Source organism: Myxocyprinus asiaticus, chromosome 22, assembly GCF_019703515.2.
Source record: "Myxocyprinus asiaticus isolate MX2 ecotype Aquarium Trade chromosome 22, UBuf_Myxa_2, whole genome shotgun sequence".
Lineage (NCBI taxonomy): Eukaryota > Metazoa > Chordata > Actinopteri > Cypriniformes > Catostomidae > Myxocyprinus > Myxocyprinus asiaticus.
Genome location: NC_059365.1, coordinates 1,080,001 through 1,099,691, shown reverse-complemented (window position 1 = coordinate 1,099,691; position 19,691 = coordinate 1,080,001). Strand labels below are relative to the sequence as shown.

General features: G+C 38.1%; 2 protein-coding genes across 4 annotated transcripts in view; both read right to left on the bottom strand.

The window, feature by feature from the left end:
* The window catches only part of LOC127412745 (ankyrin repeat domain-containing protein 50-like), a 40,521-nt gene extending 29,190 nt beyond the window's left edge, over positions 1–11,331 (bottom strand). For both annotated transcript variants that reach the window (XR_007892476.1, XM_051649355.1), the window contains exons 1-2: positions 11,184–11,331; positions 8,200–8,934 (exon numbers count right to left, since the gene is read on the bottom strand). Coding sequence is in view for 1 of the 2 variants with exons in the window: in XM_051649355.1 (XP_051505315.1) it covers positions 8,200–8,672 (473 nt within the window). In the remaining variant the exon portion in view is untranslated. The remainder of the gene's footprint in view (positions 1–8,199; positions 8,935–11,183) is intronic.
* The window catches only part of nudt6 (nudix (nucleoside diphosphate linked moiety X)-type motif 6), a 930,254-nt gene that overhangs the window by 236,653 nt on the left and 673,910 nt on the right, over positions 1–19,691 (bottom strand). The gene's annotated exons all lie outside the window — the stretch shown is intronic.

The window sequence follows — 19,691 nt, the reverse complement described above, 5'->3', positions numbered from 1 at the left end:
GTCTGTGTGAGTCCTAATGCCCCAGTATAGGGGACACTTTACTGTAAAAAAGCACCATCTTTCGGATAGACGTTAAACCGAGGTCCTGACTCTCAATGGTCATTAAAAATCCCAGGGCACTTCTCATAAAGAATAGGGGTATAACCCCGGTGTCCTGACCAAATTGGAGAAGGACACCCCCCATTGACCCTTCATGGCCTCCTAATAATCCCCATCCCAGAAATGGCAACATCACTCTACTCTCCTCTCCACCAATAACTGGTGCACTATGGCTGCCGTCACATCATCCAGGTGGATGCTGCACACAGGTGGTGGTTGTGGAGATTCCCCCATATTATGTAAAGCGCTTTGAGTGCCTAGAAAAGTGCTATATAAATGTAAGGAATTATTATTACTATTATTATGAAAATGTCTGAGAAAAGTCCCTTTTAAGGCAAGTCAGTCCACTCGGTGGCTATCTTTGGAACGCTTCCTGGCATGTATTTTATATGGATACAAGCGGCATAAAAGTCCAGCTCCTGTCTACTTGAATGGGGAGAGACCGACACCTAAAACAAAGTTGAGTCAAGATTATGATCAAAGAACAAATTTCAAATCAGCAGTAAAATTTGACAACAATGGTATCATAAATTGTGCTTGTTTAGATCAGATTACACACACTGCTGATGCACATGCGTGCTCTCAAATTGACTGACAGTCGATGTTTGTATCTAATAGGTGATTGGCTCTTTTACCTGTAAGGCGGGACTTTCTTTTCTATATACGTCATATTGGGTGTTCCAATTTCACCCATTAATGTTAATACAAGTGCTGCATCTCTGGTGTAACAGTCTCTGGAGAAAACACAGATTTCTGTTTCTCATACAGATGCCCCTCAGATCTGTCTGTATGTGGCCAGAAGGTGATTTATAGTTCTGTTTTGAACCTATGCCGTAGCCTGATGTGCACCTCTTCATAAATGTAACCACACGTCGCGTCGACGCAGACCACACCAGCCATGACTGGTCCGCTTTGTAACCAGAGACCATCCCACAGATGATAAAAACATATCTGAGGTAGTGTCACATTTTCTCCAAGATTTAAAAAAAAATCTATGCATCATATCCACTGATCAGTGACCATGTCATATTGTGTTTGGATTGTGTTTTGTTTTTCGGGAGCATCTGCATGTGAGAGAAACAATATTTGTTGCATCTTATTTGAGACGTTTCCTATCTGTATGATGTTTTGACCAGTATGTTTGACAGAATTGTGTACAATAAATAATCATATTTCACAAATTATGAAAATCAAATACTTGTAATTTATCAGAAAATTAAAAAGCACCTGTTAAGAGTTAGTATTCTCTATATGCATTGTAAAGTCCAGCTTCTAAGCTTTAAAACAACACCCATATGGTTTTAATATTTTTGTCAGCACAGGGTGTCAAAGTATGCCAGAATATTATATATATATATATATATATATATTCATACACACTGGCAGCCAAAAGTTTGGAATAATGTACAGATTTTGCTGTTTCGGAAGGAAATTGGTACTTTAATTCACCAAAGTGGCATTCAGCTGATCACAAAGTATAGTCAGGACATTACTGATGTAAAAAACAGCACCATCACTATTTGAAAAAAGACATTTTTGATCAAATCTAGACAGCAGTCATCACTCCAACACCTTATCCTTGAGTAATCATGCTAAATTGATCATTTGGTTCTAGAAAATCACTTGCCATTATATCAAACACAGCTGAAAGATATTTGGTTCATTAAATGAAGCTTAACATAGTCTTTGTGTTTGTTTTTGAGTTGCCACAGTATGCAATAGACTGGCATGTCTTAAGGTCAATATTAGGTCAGAAATGGCAAAAAAGAAACAGCTTTCTCTAGAAACTCATCAGTCAATCATTGTTTTGAGGAATGAAGGCTACACAATGCTTAAAATTGCCCAAAAACTGAAGATTTCATACAAAGGTGTACACTACAGTCTTCAAAGATAAAGATCAACTGACTCTAACAAGGACAGAAAGAGATGTGGAAGACCAGATGTACAACTAAACAAGAGGATAAGTACATCAGAGTCTCTAGTTTGAGAAATAGACGCCTCACATGTCCTCAGCTGACAGCTTCATTGAATTCTACCCGCTCAACACCAGTTTCATGTACAACAGTAAAGAGAAGACTCAGGGGTGCAGGTCTTATGGGAACAATTGCAAAGAAAAAGCCACTTTTGAAACAGAAAAACAAAAAGAAAAGGTTCGAGTGGGCAAAGAAACACAGACATTGGACAACAGATAATTGGAAAAGAGTGTTATGGATCTTAACCCCATTGAGCTTTTGTGGGATCAGCTAGACTGTAAGGTGCGTGAGAAGTGCCCGACAAGACAGCCACATCTATGGCAAATGCTACAGGAAGTGTGGGGTGAAATGTCACCTGAGTATCTGGACAAACTGACAGCTAGAATAACAAGGATCTGCAAAGCTGTCATTGCTGCATGTGGAGGATTTTTTAATGAGAACTCTTTGAAGTAGTTTAAGTGTCAAATTGTAATAGTAATTTTTCACATTATTAATGTCCTGACTATACATTGTGATCAGTTGAATGCCACTTTGCTGAATAAAAGTACCAATTTCTTTACATAAAAGCAAAATCTGAACATTACTCTAAACTTTTGGCCGCCAGTGTATATTAAGCGACTCAAAAGCAAGCATACAGTATATGCCTGATTTACTTTCTCTCTTATGTATAATAAATAATACCTAAATCTCAACATGTACAAATTTTAATGAACCCGTTTTAATGCTGCAATAATTTAATAAATACTTCTGAATCCACAAATTGTATTTTCCTTGTTTATTTAAAGTATAGATATTTTAGAAATGAAGGCATTTTCTCTTAATATATTAATACTAACACTTTGCAGTGAACTCACAGAAGGACGCAGACACACCAACACAGAACTATAAATGCAAACCACGAGTCTACGGCTTAAACGTTTGATGTAGAAGTATAAATCGGCCTTGAGCCTTCAACTCTAAAATGCTGAATCATCTCTAAGAGACAGACAGACGAGACAGACAGACAGCGCCCCACCCTTTCATCCTTCATTAGCTCTTGACCACATGACCATCACCTCATCTGTCTCTTGGTCAAATCAAGCACTTGTCTGCTGTTAGAATAAATGAACAGATTATTTTATCACAGTAAAATCATGTTAACACACATATTGTTTATGTGGTTGTGGCTATAATTTTGAAACAGTGAGTATTTTAATGTTTACAGATTTACCCTACACTTTTTGTAAATAAACAAGTGTCTCACTGTAACACAGTTGTTGTTTTTTTTTTGTTTTTTTTTAAGAAAAGGAGGGCCGAAATTAATTTTTGTGGTCATCAACATTATACCACAAATGCTGTCCATTGAGCTTCACTTAAATCGAACCCAGAATATTCCTTTAATTCTTTGAATTGTCAGAAATAATGAGTTTAAAGCCAAAGTCTAAGTGAAACCTTCCTTATATAATTATGTGAAATGAGTTAAATCCTTTTGACTAAAGTATATTGATGAGCTGATATGTCAAGAACAGTCTTCAACTAAACACTTCAATGAAATAATGTTCATTACATATTTTAAAGATTCCATTTTTATTTCAGTACTAGTGTAACAAAAGTCTTGTAAGATAGATCCCAACAACTGTGTAAGAATGTATCATTCATGTTAACATTAAGCCAATAATGTAGATACATTAATGAGAAGTTTAAATATAGAACAAATGTATTCCAAAGGTAAAATGACCACACTTTTTGTTTCCTCAGGGAGAGAGAAAACTCTACTGAGGGTGTGCAGTCATCATTCTGACGTATTTGTGATTATAGAAATGTATTGTGATACAACTGGCCTTGATTTGCCCTATATGGACCATAGTACTTCAGCAGACTGGGTTCCAAAAAATAATGATGATGAATAGTGGGCAGAGACCCTATCACAAGTGGACAAAAACAGGTACAATGTGAATTTGAAGTGTTTTTCTTTTCTTTTCTTTTTTTTTTTATTCACCATTTTATTTCTTCTCTCTTTGGATGGGAAAAACATTACCTAATTTTGGTCAAAAGGAAACTGCAATATGACTTTTTGTCTAAATTAAGCAGATATAAATGTAAAACGGTCTGCAGTATGCAGTGTTACAGTATGCCAGAGATCTGATCCATACACAGATCCACATCCTCACTGTATCTTCACCACTTTCTCTCTGATGGCTTTGTAAAACTGACCAAATCACTCTTCACAACACAGATACCACAAAAACTGCTCTTAATCGCTACACTGCAGTTTCAAACAGAGAGAAAGAGAAAATGAATGGGCCTAAAGACTCTAATCGCACAACAGAATTCAGAGGATTGTTTAAATAGGAGTTGTGATTTGTTCTTAGAGTCCTTCACTGTAGAGTTTGTACAGTCCATGTGTTACAACACTAACACATGTGTGAACTGACAGCAGAATTAACACAGGTCACACACAGTAAAGAAGCAGTGTCAAACCAGGCTAGTAGATTATTCCTCAAAACTATAAGAGAGCTCAGAGATCAATGCGACTATTGATCATTTGACCTGATGCGGGGAAACCCATCTAAAACGCTCAAACCTGTAGACCTTGATCTTTGAGACATCTGTATGCTATCCATTACGTGTGCATGATGGACTGAAATAAGACTGAAATCTCGATATGGGCTTGCAGGAATACTAAAAGGCTGCGTTTTGAAGTATGCATAAACAGCTTGAGACAGCGCTGTGCGAGCGAGTGGCGCCCTCTAGCGTAAGCAGAATACACTGAGCAGTGCAGCAGTATATGATGACGTTTATCACATTACAATTAAAATCGCAAAATTGATGAAAATAATTTCTTCACAAATACTGGTTATAAATGTAGTAGTTTGAAACAAGTCATAGATCAAAGCAATAGTCAGTGATCTATCTGAATTATCATGGCAAAGAACGAGTTGTGGAGGTTTGTGATTCTCTCCATGATAAATATATGAAATGATATGAAGCAACCGTAACTGTAATGTTGTATGGGTGTTTAAAGTAACGAAGGGCCATTTCTTCATCATACTTAACATCATCATAAGTTAGCTTTGTACAGAAAGTACCAACTTATTTCAGTAAATATTGTTTGAGTGATATAAACTTAAACGTTTAAATCATTATGGATGTGACAAAGTGTGCATATTTTAAAGATAGTTCCTTGCCTTTCTGGAAAATAATTTTTGTTAAAATAGTGAAAATAAATAGTCCTTTGACCCTTCTTTTGTAATTATAAAATATGGCTGTTTAAAAATTTTGTTTTAGAAATGGTGCACACCTCATTTGAGTTGAATAAGCAATTCCACTTTCTAAAAAACATCCATTATAGCACTATAATACAGAAAACAATAGATCACAAATGCACCATTGTGAGTAAAAAAACAAGATACAAATACAGATCTAAACTAAAACCAAATGTGCTTCTGTACAGAGTTCCTCCTACTCAGTTATAAACAGCGCTGCTGTTCCAGGTGTGTTGCACGTGCATCTGTCCTCGCGTGAACATGCCAACACGATTGCGTCACGCGCATACTGCTGCTGACCGTAAGCGATGATTTACATTTAAAAAGTACTGATCTTTTCACAGCAAAATCGATTGTTTCGCTTTAGAATATGTTTGATGATGTTTGTGCTGTCTGTTCTTTTTGGAGCTTCAAAGGTCGCATCACCAGCCACTAAGCACCTACTGAGCTGAGATATTTCTCTATTTTTCTTCAAATGTGTTCTGATGAAGAAAGAAAGTCATACACATCTTAGATGGCATGAGGGTGAGTAAATGATGAGAATTATCATTTTTGGGTGAACTATCCCTTTAAGCTCTGAGGGTGTTTTTAAAGATATCCTGTTTCAGTGGCATACCCAAAATTAAAGGCTTATAACTCAACAAAAAAAACAAAAAACAACAAGGAGGGTGAAGTGTTTGGTATCACTGTAAAGAAAACTTTTCCAATTTTTTAATGATATAGATTATGATACATTCTTAGACTCTCAGCCTAAGAGACTGCTAAAAATAATAATAATAATTGAGCCAAAAATGTACTTTTTTCCCCTTATTTGACATTATATATCTCTGGGTGTAAATAAGGTGACTCCGAAAACTGCTTTTGTTTTGTTCCCAATCATGTCAACTGTATCCGAGAAAATTTTTACACATTACACATGCAAACACAACAATGACTAAAGGTTTGCATAGCATGCTGACATGATTTTAATAATGAGATTTCACAGAATGAGTTTCATTCTGTGTCATTTGAGTCATCATTGAGTCTGTGTCATGTATTTGGCGCCATCTCCTGGTGGTCATATGTAACATTGTGCTTTATGTGGATTATCTAATGATCTATACATCTGATTATCTTGTGTGTGGACTCGTTTGAAAGATAATCGTCTCCTCTAAGTAATGATATTTGATATTTTATGTTCTGTTTATTTTTCATGAATAAAGTTGTTCAGTTTTGGGCATAATGCCTGCATGTATTGTAGTTATAAACTTTCAAACGATACCTATGTTGTGTCAGTCAAAGCTATAGATATTAATAGGGCTGGGCGATTAATTGAATTTTATTTTCAATTACGATTTTGGCTTCCAATGATTATGAAAACAAGATAATTGAGATAAAACAATTATTGTGCCGCATTCTGTTTTGCAATGAAACACCCCAGCGTTATATCTTTAAAGCATCCTTTATTAAAGTTCAAATAATAAGGAAGCGGGTTATGAAAATAAACGGTGTGGAAAAAATAGACACGTCATGTCTATGAGTTGCGTGAAGTGACCGGGGAATTGACTGAATCTTCTCCCGGCTGATGCACACTCTGGCGCGGGGACGCTCGTCACTCACGTGCGTTTGCTGCAGCTAGATTATAACATGATTGCTCGCGATGTAGTGAATCATAATATGTGTGTCCACTGTGCACTGTGTATCTTATCATGAAGAAAATCGGTGATACGCAGCTCTATTAAGAAGAGAAAGTTTGTTTTTTTGTGAGTTAAAGAAGGATCGAAGTGAACAGAAAGGTGAGAGAGTGTAGTCTTTTTTCCTTTTTTGGCTTGTTTCCAAAATAATATCTAAAACTCCTTTAAAACAACGTACATTTACTCTAGGAGCTATACTGCAGAAGAAAAAATTGTTATCGGAGAATGTTGAATACAATATTTAATCAGGGCTTGACATTAACGCTTCTCTGGGACAAGTGCATTTTTGAAAGGGCAAGTGAAAGAGAAATTTACTTGCCTGACCGGACAAGCAGACTGATTAAAACGTCAATAAAAAATTTAAAAAACGGCTATATTTGTGATAGCCTAGGCCTGTGTCACTTATAATAAAGTTTATATTCTTATTCTACTGTTAAATTAATCCAGAGCACATAATTTTATAATTCGCTAGCGATCTAGCAACAGCTGTGCCCTGTTTGATTGACAGATGGCGTATGTGTGTGTGCTGAACATGCTCGCACTAATGCGCACCTGAACGGTCAAATACATTTCAAAATTCTGCCAAAATGCCCGTCTTGGTGAGGTACTCATGTAAACACAGAGAGTGATGTCTAAAGTGAAGGTAAATATGCAACAATGCAGATATCTCATTTAAACAAATGTAATAAACCAACCTCACACAACTTGAGCAAATCCAGCATCCTGTGTAGCGCACATTTATTTACCTCTAAAGCATGTTTTCTAACAGCCTCTCCTCAACAGTTTCCCTGTAACTTTTCTAATGATAAAAGGTAAATATCAATAAAACTTCTATTATATATCATCTGCAAATATGTAGATACCTTGTTTAAACAGATGTAATTCACGAACCTCACGAAAATCCAGCTATATTAAATTGTGTGATATATCGGCATTGTATCGGCCTATGGGCCACCCTGCTGTCTGGATATCAACATCTGCCATTAAAAAACCCATATTGGTCAATCCCTAATATAGATATTGCAAAAATATTGTCTGTTACAAAAAGCATTGCTTTAATATGAAGTTAGGGTGGGGGACCAATATAGCAAAAAATTATTGTTGCCAAAAACTATTAAAAGACAACAGAGTTTTACCCATAACCCCCTGCTCTACCAATAAACTATGCACAGCAATATCGTCGTGTGTGTGCGTGTGTGTTTTCCTCACCTCTTGAAGGTCTCTGCAGGGTTTCTCTCACACTCTCCCAGCTGAAGAGCGCTCTGGATCGCCGGCTCTCTCACTTTCTCTTCATAATCCGGGACGAGTCCTGACTGGCATATCTGAGCCACCAGCCCACGGACAAACGTGCTCACACACAGTGTGTCCGAGTCTTCTGCCCGACAGAAGTGGAAGCCCAGACAGTGCTGGTGCAGCCCGCGGTGGACGCCGTGAACGGAACCGGGCCACAGTAACTCCGTACATAAAGCAGTCTTCCCACTGCCTGGCCCGCCTACCAGCAGAACCCCCCACGACCCAGCCTTACCCGGCCCAGGGAGCGGCCCGCTGCCAGGGTTCAGCGATTCTGTGGTTCCCGGAACGCTGAGGTTGTTGGTTTTCTCTTTCAGGCAGTGCTGGATCTTGTGGAAAACCCACTCTCGGCAGTAGAAGCGCTTGCCCTGCAGTAGACTGGTCTGGGCCATGTTCTGTGTCCGGCGGCTCACCAGGGGAGTTTAGATGCTACTGGGCATGCTCAAACCCTGTGAGGGTGTCTGTGGAGACACCCGTCCATCATCTTGATGAGTTTGAGTGACAGCTCCTCTTTCAGGACACAGATTGAATGAATACAGACCCAGAAGGTGATGATTAGGGTTGGGGTATTTCAGGCCCTAAAGAGTGAGATTTCCACAAACTCTATCCATGTCTCTGAGATGAGTGTGTTTGTCATAGTGCTGCTTTAACACCCTGAAACAAACACACACAGTCACCATTAAAGTAAACGTATAAACAAACCGGACACGCACCAAAAAAAAAATTGGATTTATAAAACCCTACGTATGCCAGAACCTGCACACAGCGCAGCTAGCGATTTATTACCCACTTGTTTCCTCCCAAAAATGACCATATATGGAGTGTACAATGCCTGTTTTACTATGCATAACCTCATCTGCACACTATTACCATATGCATATCACCATCCAGACAAGTGACTACCATGTTTAACGGGTACGAGAAACTATGAACATAAAAGATAATACAGACTGTGCCCATTATTTAGATGCTGGAGAAACATTATTTAATAACATATTACTTGTTTTCAGAGAATAGATCTTGAATATCCCTTAGCAAATTATTTTAATTGTTGCAGGCATAAATCTAACCTATGCAATTTTGCAAAAAGATGAAAAACTAATGTTAAAATAAAATGTGTAAAGTTAATATTTTGTAATGTACCAAGTTTGAAGGTCCATTGTATAATTAACATTATAAAACAGATAGTTGTGGTCCTGGATGCTGATTGGTCAACAGCCGTGTTTTATTCATGATAAATCACAGCTCTGACCTCTTCACAGAACTTTGTATCACTCCGCAGCACCTGACAGTTATTCTTGTTGCCTAGCAACGGTCTGTTTACTGTTTACTGTCAGTGACTATATTTTCTGATGGATGATTTTACTTACAAAAGAAAACATTTTAATGAACATTTTTGTCCTTAATATTTTTATTATGTGGTGAGCGTTTTATAATGGCAATAAGGCACTCGAGGCTGTGCTATATTGTGAATATAGTCACAACTCCGCTTCGCATCATGCCTAACAACGCCCTTCAGCCGTGACTATATTCACAATATAGCACAGCCTCTCATGCCTTACTGCTTTAGCTGAGATTGAATTTCTTTCATATGCAAGCAAAATGGACATTATAACTGAAATATACCCAAATCGAGAGCTTGTAAATCGAAACTGAATCTGGAAATCTATATCAATACCCAGAGCTATTCAAAACTATGCAAAAAGACTAGTGAGCTGCCTACCTAGACAGCATTATTTGGGCATCATAGGCATGTACAGAACTTCGGGCCAACGTTCAAATGAGCAACCAATCACAAGAGAGATATGTAAATATCCTGCCAACTGTGACGACGAAGAACCTAAACACTTAAACCAAACCAGGTGACTAAAGTAGCCAATCAGAGCTCATGAGTCAGCAGCATTTGCCAGCACTCAGCACTTGTGCGCTCAAAATATCATCTTGTGCATGCAGAATTTTTTTTGCACTCAAAATATCATCTTGCATGTGCAAAATAACTTTTTGTGTGTTCAAAATTTCATCTTGCAGGTGCAGAACGTTTTTTGTGTTCTCAAAATATCTTGCGCGTGCAGAACTTTTTTTATTTGCACTCAAAATATCATCTTGCGCATGCAAAATAACTTTTTGTGCGCTCACAACTTTCATCTTGTGCATGCAGACATTTTTTTGTGCGCTCAAATTATCATCTTGCGTGTGCAAAATAACTTTTTGTGCGCTCAAAACTTTTATCTTGCGTGTGCAGAAAATTTTTTGTGCGTTAAAAATTTCATCTTGAGCGTGCAAAACTTTTTTATTTGCACTCAAAATATCATCTTGCACGTGCAAAATAACTTTTTGTATGCTAAAAATTTTATCTTGCGTGTACAGAAATTTTTTGCACGCTCAAAATATAATTTTGCGCGTGCAGAATTGTGGCACATATATAACTCCATATTAAACACCAATCAAAATCCGTCTAAGACCCCTCCACACCCGAGAGAAACAAACCCCGCAGTACAGGGTCACATTAAACCAAACCTGAGCTCCGCCTCCCGGGTGACAAAGAGCCTGCACACACACACACACACACACACACACGCGTTAAACACTCACAGTTTTACTTCACTTCTTGTTTTTAAATCAAACATTTAAATCGGATCTCGTGAAGTGGCGGTTATTTTAACGGTCATTTATTACTGAAGCGCCCGTTTACACCGAAAACAAGCGCCGCGTTGATCGTGACCGGAGCGTTCTATTTCTCTAGCGTCGCGTCTTGTGCGTCCGGCATAGACAGCTTCGTTGTGTACAACCGTAGCATTGTGGTTGCGTCGCGTCTCTCGCGTTTATTGTATACGCGGTGACTGAGGAACTTCAGCTGACCGCTGGACGGATGAAACGCGTTAAATTTCTCATAAATATCTCACCTTCAGCGATTCTGTCCAGTTACATATGATCTCATATCCGCAGATAAACACTGTTATGACGGTTTTGTGTCGTTATTCTCGGTCCCGGATCCTTCTTTTCACATTTTCCACTCGGTTTGTGTGTCGGTTTGCTCACCGGAGCTCCTCCCGCAGCGCGAGCTGAACGAGGCGAGAGACTCCGCCCACTGAACATGACGCATGCGCACAGGATGATGGGAGATGGAGTTCTGTCAAACAAATGCAACCCCCGAAAGACTACAAAGGGAATAGTATTAATAATGAATAAAAAACAATAAAGAATACAAGCTTAAATAACAATTTAAGTCAATCAAATTTACAGTAAGAATTAGGAAACATTGGCCTCTAGATAAAGACTAATAATACGAATTAAAGGAATATTCCAGGTTCAATAAAAGTTCAACTCAATCAAAAGCAATTGTGGCATAATGTTGATTACTAAAAAAATAAATAAATAAATAAATAAATGTTGACTCGTATCGAGGTTACAGTGAGACACTTACACTGGAAGTCAATGGGGCCAGTTTTTTGGAGGGTTTAAAGGCACAAATGTGATGCTTATAATTTTATAAATGCACTTACATTAATTCTTCTGTTAAAACTTGTGCATTATTTGAGCTGGAAAGTTGTTTAAATCGTCGTTTTTACTGCAGGCTGCTGTTGTTATTTATTGCCAACGTTACGTCATCATGGCAACGTTGTAAAATTGGGTATAACTTTTCACAGAAAAGTGATATTATCACACTAAAATCACATTGTTTACATCACACAGGTGTAATACAATCCATACTAAGAGTAAATATATTAGCCAAATTAAAGAAAAATAAATCATAACAAATTTTTAAAAAATTGCAATTTAAATATATATATATATATATATATATATATATATATATATATATATATATATATATATATATATATATAGGTAACATTTTAAATAAACAGGGTTTGTTATATTTCAGTCACAGAAATTTTTTTTTCTAAAAGTTGACGTTTTTACAGATTTGTATTTCTAGACAGAATAAGCAGTTAGTTATAGAACAGTTTTTGTTTAGATACATCAAATAAACATCAACTAATTATTAATGTCACAGATTACAGCCATTGCAATGACTTAAAGGTGCTGAAAGCGATTTTTTCATGGAAATGCAAAAAAAATTCTACTCCCTGAAAGATATTAATGAAATAAGTGTTGTGAGATATCTCACCGGTGTCTGTGACAGCTCTAGACTCTGTAAACAACAAACAAATATGTGCCAAAGACAATGACACTTTCTGCCTGTCAATCATTTTGTACATTCTCATAGTATTTTAGATGCAGTGAATTATTGAGGCTTAATGCCATTTTTATGCCATGTTGTTCATAACAGATGTCAGTTGAGGGCGCTGTTTTGCATCTGTTGTTTTGATGACCGTTTCTGCTCGTGTCGGTCTCAATAAAGCTCATTTGGTATATTTGGGGGGCGGGGTTTTAGAAATAGGGGACGTGGCTAATCCAACGTCTCAGTCTTGTGGAAGCAGAACGGCTAAAATTGCTTACAGCACCTTTAAGTGACATTTAAATTATCCACACAGCAGTTTTGGCATTAAACTATATAGCTGTTGTCATTGGTGATGTTTCTGTGTTATATGAAACCATTCTAATGCTCTCGTTTTTAACCTGCCAGCTTTTCTTCAGGAGTCCCGCTCAGCTGATCCCCAACAGACTAACCAATCAAGAGAACTCACATAATTGCAGCTATTTTCTCTCTCTTTGTGTCCGCAGAAGAATAACTGCCAAATCTGAGGGCAAGGAAAGGCTTTTGGTGAGGTCAGAACTGCCCCTGCACTCAGTGCTTTGTGAATATGCAAAGTGCCCAAATCAGTCTGTGTCCTACAGGGGAAAACATCCCTTCAACCATCAGTCATCTGTCTGTCTTTTGCTCTTTAACGTACATAACAGATCTCAGTGGTAATATTTATGATAGTCAATGGGCATTTTCAGTATAACTCTTTCTATATCACATCTGTATTACTGCATCATGTAAACGTACACAATAATGCAGTGTTAGAAAGGTCAAAGGGCAGGCCAGAGGCGGCCTGTTCTCATATATAATGTGGAGATGTACTCAGCAACTTATAACATGGAATTATACTTCGTAACAAGCAAAATTCAGACTGAACAGTCTCGATCTGAGTGACGTGATTTCAGATAAAGACAAAAGCTTATCAGAAAAGCTTCAATGTAAAGTGGAGGAATGCAATATACTAATATCTAAATGAGGGATCATCACCAATCAGGAAACACAGAAGAGATGAAGAATAATAACAACAAATCAGAGGACAAACACTCATCTGAACTGCACCTGAACTCTACACATCTAGTTGAAAACAGAGTCAGTCGGACAGGATGTTTTCAGTCCTCTGAATGTTTGACGTGGTTGGGCATCATCACTTTGACCTGTGAAGTGTTAAGGTCAAAGGTTAACGGTGCTCTGACCTCTCATCTCTGTTCTGTCACCAGCATCGCTAACAGTGCAAAAGAAAACCTTTCCGCTGACTATAATGTCTGAGGATGAATGTGCAGTTAACTAAACAAATGCCACAAATGTGTTATTTCTTCAATGTTTAAATACTTTATCCTATTTCAGTTTAATGTGCACAGTCAACTAAACGATTGGTAGACTGACTTCCTGAAGAGTTTAAACACTCGCTGTGTCCAAATATGTATACTTCCCTACTACATACAGTAGTATGCCAAAAGCAGGATGTCAATGGAGAAGTACGTCCGAATCCTCAGCATTCATGAAACAGAAGGCGAGAAATCCCTGATGATCTACAACATCCGGAGAGATTCTGATGTGTGTATCGACTGGATGTGTTACTATCCCATAATGTCACAGAAGCTGAGGAGACGTCACGTTCAAAATGCTGAATTTAAAAGAATGACGGAGAAGTGTGAGTTGTTGTTTTCTAGTGCATTAACTAATGTAAACAAACAACCATTGATTTTAAACATGTATAAGTGTTGAAATTAAAGCTTTGTAAGTGCTGTAAAAGTATTGTTTATTGTTAGTTCATGTTAACTAATGTTAACAAATGGAACCTTATTGTAAAGTGTTGTTACCATCTTTTATTTTTCTCTCTCCACTTTTCTCCCCAGTTTGGAATGCCCAATTCCCAATGTGCTCTAAGTCCTCGTGGTGGCGTAGTGACTCGCCTCAATCCAGGTGGCGGAGGACGAATCTCAGTTGCCTCCACGTCTGGGACCGTCAATCCACGCATCTTATCACGTGGCTTGTTGAGCGCGTTACCATGGAGACATAGTGCGTGTGGAGGCTTCACGCTATTCTCCGTGGCATCCACGCACAACTCACCACACGCCCCACCGAGAGCGAGAACCACATTATAGTGACCACGAGGAGGTTACCCCATGTGACTCTACCCTCCCTAGCAACCGGACCAATTTGGTTGCTTAGGAGACCTGGTTGGAGTCACTCAGCACACCCTGGATTCAAACTCGCGACTCCAGGAGTGATAGTCAGCGTCAATACTCGCTGAGATACCCATACCCCCCATTCCATAATTTTTAATGCTTTACTAGTGTTCCACTATAATGTAATGCATTTTAATGATCTTTATTGTTCTTTTTATAATATACAGGTGCATCTCAATAAATTAGAATGTCGTGGAAAAGTTCATTTATTTCAGTAATTCAACTCAAATTGTGAAACTCGTGTATTAAATAAATTCAGTGCACACAGACTGAAGTAGTTTAAGTCTTTGGTTCTTTTAATTGTGATGATTTTGGCTCACATTTAACAAAAACCCACCAATTCACTATCTCAAAAAATTAGAATATGGTGACATGCCAATCAGCTAATCAACTCAAAACACCTGCAAAGGTTTCCTGAGCCTTCAAAATGGTCTCTCAGTTTGGTTCACTAGGCTACACAATCATGGGGAAGACTGCTGATCTGACAGTTGTCCAGAAGACAATCATTGACACCCTTCACAAGGAGGGTAAGCCACAAACATTCATTGCCAAAGAAGCTGGCTGTTCACAGAGTGCTGTATCCAAGCATGTTAACAGAAAGTTGAGTGGAAGGAAAAAGTGTGGAAGAAAAAGATGGACAACCAAGCAAGAGAACCGCAGCCTTATGATTGTCAAGCAAAATCGATTCAAGAATTTGGGTGAACTTCACAAGGAATGGACTGAGGCTGGGGTCAAGGCATCAAGAGCCACCACACACAGACATGTCAAGGAATTTGGCTACAGTTGTCGTATTCCTCTTGTTAAGCCACTCCTGAACCACAGACAATGTCAGAGGCGTCTTACCTGGGCTAAGGAGAAGAAGAACTGGACTGTTGCCCAGTGTTCCAAAGTCCTCTTTTCAGATGAGAGCAAGTTTTGTATTTCATTTGGAAACCAAGGTCCTAGAGTCTGGAGGAAGGGTGGAGAAGCTCATAGCCCAAGTTGTTTGAAGTCCAGTGTTAAGTTTCCACAGTCTGTGATGATTTGGGGTGCAATGTCATCTGCTGGTGTTGGTCCATTGTGTTTTTTGAAAACCAAAGTCACTGCACCCGTTTACCAAGAAATTTTGGAAGTCACTTCATGCTTCCTTCTGCTGACCAGCTTTTTAAAGATGCTGATTTCATTTTCCAGCAGGATTTGGCACCTGCCCACACTGCCAAAAGCACCAAAAGTTGGTTAAATGACCATGGTGTTGGTGTGCTTGACTGGCCAGCAAACTCACCAGACCTGAACCCCATAGAGAATCTATGGGGTATTGTCAAGAGGAAAATGAGAAACAAGAGACCAAAAAATGCAGATGAGCTGAAGGCCACTGTCAAAGAAACCTGGGCTTCCATACCACCTCAGCAGTGCCACAAACTGATCACCTCCATGCCACGCCGAATTGAGGCAGTAATTAAAGCAAAAGGAGCCCCTACCAAGTATTGAGTACATATACAGTAAATGAACATACTTCCCAGAAGGCCAACAATTCACTAAAAATGTTTTTTTTATTGGTCTTATGATGTATTCTAATTTTTTGAGATAGTGAATTGGTGGGTTTTTGTTAAATGTGAGCCAAAATCATCACAATTAAAAGAACCAAAGACTTAAACTACTTCAGTCTGTGTGCACTGAATTTATTTAATACACGAGTTTCACAATCTGAGTTGAATTACTGAAATAAATGAACTTTTCCATGACATTCTAATTTATTGAGATGGACCTGTGTATATATATTATAATTATTTAAATACAACTATCTATAATGATTTAATCATTATATATTGAATTATTGTTATCTGAGGGGCTTCCTCAACAAATATATATATATGCAAATAATTGCAATAAATTTGATTAATTAATCGGCATACCACATCATTAATTGTATTACATTTTTTACATTTTTAACATTACACGATTGCAGTGGCAGGCCGTGCATTTTAAGTCTAGGCCTTCAGTGTGATTCATGCCATTAAGAAAACACAGTTTCACAATGAATAAGACACCCTATGCCCATCATACATTATGTCACACCTAAATAATAATACCAACTGACATTTTAAAAACACGTCCATGCATGAAAGCCAGAACTTGAAACGACACTTAATGCTCAAGCAAGCCTAATCTTAACTGCAGCATGACTGTTCTGTGAAATGAACGTCTCCCGAACAGACATTCAAAAATCATAATTTTTCATATGAATCTACCAAGGAGGTCTATAATACCTGGGAAAATCTATCTAATAATATTTGCGATTTAAATGTTGCTTGCAATAAATTTCTTTTCATCAGGGTACACGGTTATGCTGTTTCATTCAAGTTGGATGTGGGATATTCCTACTTGATATCTCCGACCATAAATGCATCCCATTCCCCGATATTCGGAACTGCAACGCTCCCGTTAGCTTAGCAGGGGTTTGACTCTCATTAGAGGTGTCTCCTAGATAAACAATGCTGCAGCGCTAGCATTTGTGCTTCAGGTGTACGATTATCAAAAGAGATTATAATGTTTTATACACCTGTTTCTGCAGGCTTCTGTTTAACAAGCTTTAATATCGTGTAATGTGGAAACAAACTCATTTATCGATATTACTTAATAAAGTGAATGTTTATCACTTACTATGTATATCTCCCTGAGTATGGACATGTTTGTGTGACATCATGCCCCTGCATCGGGACTGCATTTGTGAAACAGTTGTCACACTTCGCTTGTAAGCATCGAGGAATAAATTCTGACTGGATAAACTTTTTGTTTTTCTCTATTTGTTTGTAGATTAATTAAGAGTGGAAAGCAATTGAAAATACACAGGCAAAAAGGTGATTGAGAATGAAAGGATGAAAAAATATTTATTTATTTGGATGTTACACCAGCAGAGAAGACTTTGCTGGCCCTGAGAATTCACCACTGCATGATTGACAACCCTCGTTATTTTATGTGTTTTAGTGCAATAAATATGATATGTTATGTTGAGATTCAGAAGAGCTTCTGTTATGTTGGAGTTTTAGGTGGAGCTTGAGCTAACGATGAGGACAGGTAGATGTCGCACACGAAACTGGTTGCTCACTTCGTTGAGTAAATGCTGTGCTAACCATAAGACAGTTACTAAACTACACTCTGTAGTGCTTCAAACCAGCATGTACTGTATTTAGCATGCGAACATTCACTTTCAGTAGTTAGTACATAAAGAAATTAAAGAGATTTATTTGGGGGGTGGGGCCTGGGTATCTCAGCGAGTATTGACGCTGACTATCACACCTGGAGTCACAAGTTTGAATCCAGGGCGTGCTGAGTGACTCCAGCCAGGTCTCCTAAGCAACCAAATTGGCCCGGTTGCTAGGGAGGGTAGAGTCACATGGGGTAACCTCCTCGTGGTCACTATAATGTGGTTCTCGCTCTCGGTGGGGCGTGCGGTGAGTTGTGCGCAAATGCTGCAGAGAATAGCGTGAACCACACGCGCTATGTCTCCGCGGTAACGCGCTCAACAAGCCACGTGTTAAGATACGCGGATTGACGGTCTCAGACGCGGAGGCAACTGAGATTCGTCCTCCACCACCCGGATTGAGGCGAGTCACTACGCCACCACGCACATTGGGAATTGGGCATTTCAAATTGGGGAGAAAAGGGGGAGAAAAATGCACACACAAAAAAAGAGATTCATTTGAGTTTCATTGACAAGTCTAATTTTGTTCGGTTTACTCAATTCAACTAGGTTCTTTCCACTCAAAGTGTTTGTGTTGCGATTACATAGTAATTTTAAGTAAAGAAAACGCATTCTGGGAAAGTACTTTTCAGTCATTATTTTTTGCAATTCCACTTAACTGCATTAAAGATGCATTTAGTAACTTTTGTCTTTGTGTCATCTTGGATGTACACTGACAGCAGCTTGGATGCAGCATCATTTAAAATCAACAGTTTTCAGTTTCATATGCCATTGTAGAAACGTACTATTCACAGTCAGCCATGATTACTTTAATCAATGACTGAAAGTGTCCAATAAGAGGATTACTGAGATTAAGTGAGTAGTATTCGGCTGGTCATGTGACTCTAACATGTGCGGACCCTCTCCATGTTGAATAAAACAGCTTTTATAAGGTTACTGATTGGAGTTGTAATGTGAGTGGTCATGACTTCCAACATATATTGCAAAATTACAATTCATGTCTTTAGGAGTTACACTTTTTTAATGAGGAAAAAATGACTGAGTGCACCTTTAATAGTACAGTATATAATTAGGGTAATGTTTAAAGATTTTAAAGTTTAAATGTTTCAGGGTATTTAAGAGTTAATGTTTGAATGAGGCTGCAAAATTTGTGATTAATATTTTTAGTATACGTGTGTGACTATTTTGACCGTGAGCACCGTATGTTAATCTATAGGGGATAAAAACCTCAGTAAGATCTCTTAAATATCTTCACCTAGACTATGACATTAAATGATAAGTAAACAGAGACTTTTTCTGAAGTCTCCTGAATCTCCTGAGATAAAAACAATTCAGTAAACACAAAAAGAAAGTTAAGATAATATAAGTCAGAAAGAGCAATAAAATGATGTTATTGTTCATTCAGTGAGGGTGTAGATGCTTGTGTAAAAGTGTGTAAATCAGATGTTTGTACTGTGTTAACAGCAGTAGTTTCGGATCTCACCCTGAGCGTTGTGAAAGTATTATGACTACAGTAGCTCAGATAATATCAAAGTCAAGACAGAATGCTTAAGTTACTGTAACATCAGTGTGAACGCTCTTGTCCTCCATTGACATGCAGTCGGCCGTGTTTTCACACTGACAGTTACTGTAAACCTCATGTTTAATGGCTCTGGATCACATCTCATAAATGTGTAACTAAAGCATCTCTGTCTTATAACAGAAACCTAAACCCTGGTAACACAGAGCTGCTAGTGTGTGTTAATGTCAGTTTGTGAGTTAAAGACCGTTGAGTGTGTGACAGTGAGTAATGACAGTATGATTATGACACGTGTGTTTAGCGAGTTTCAGC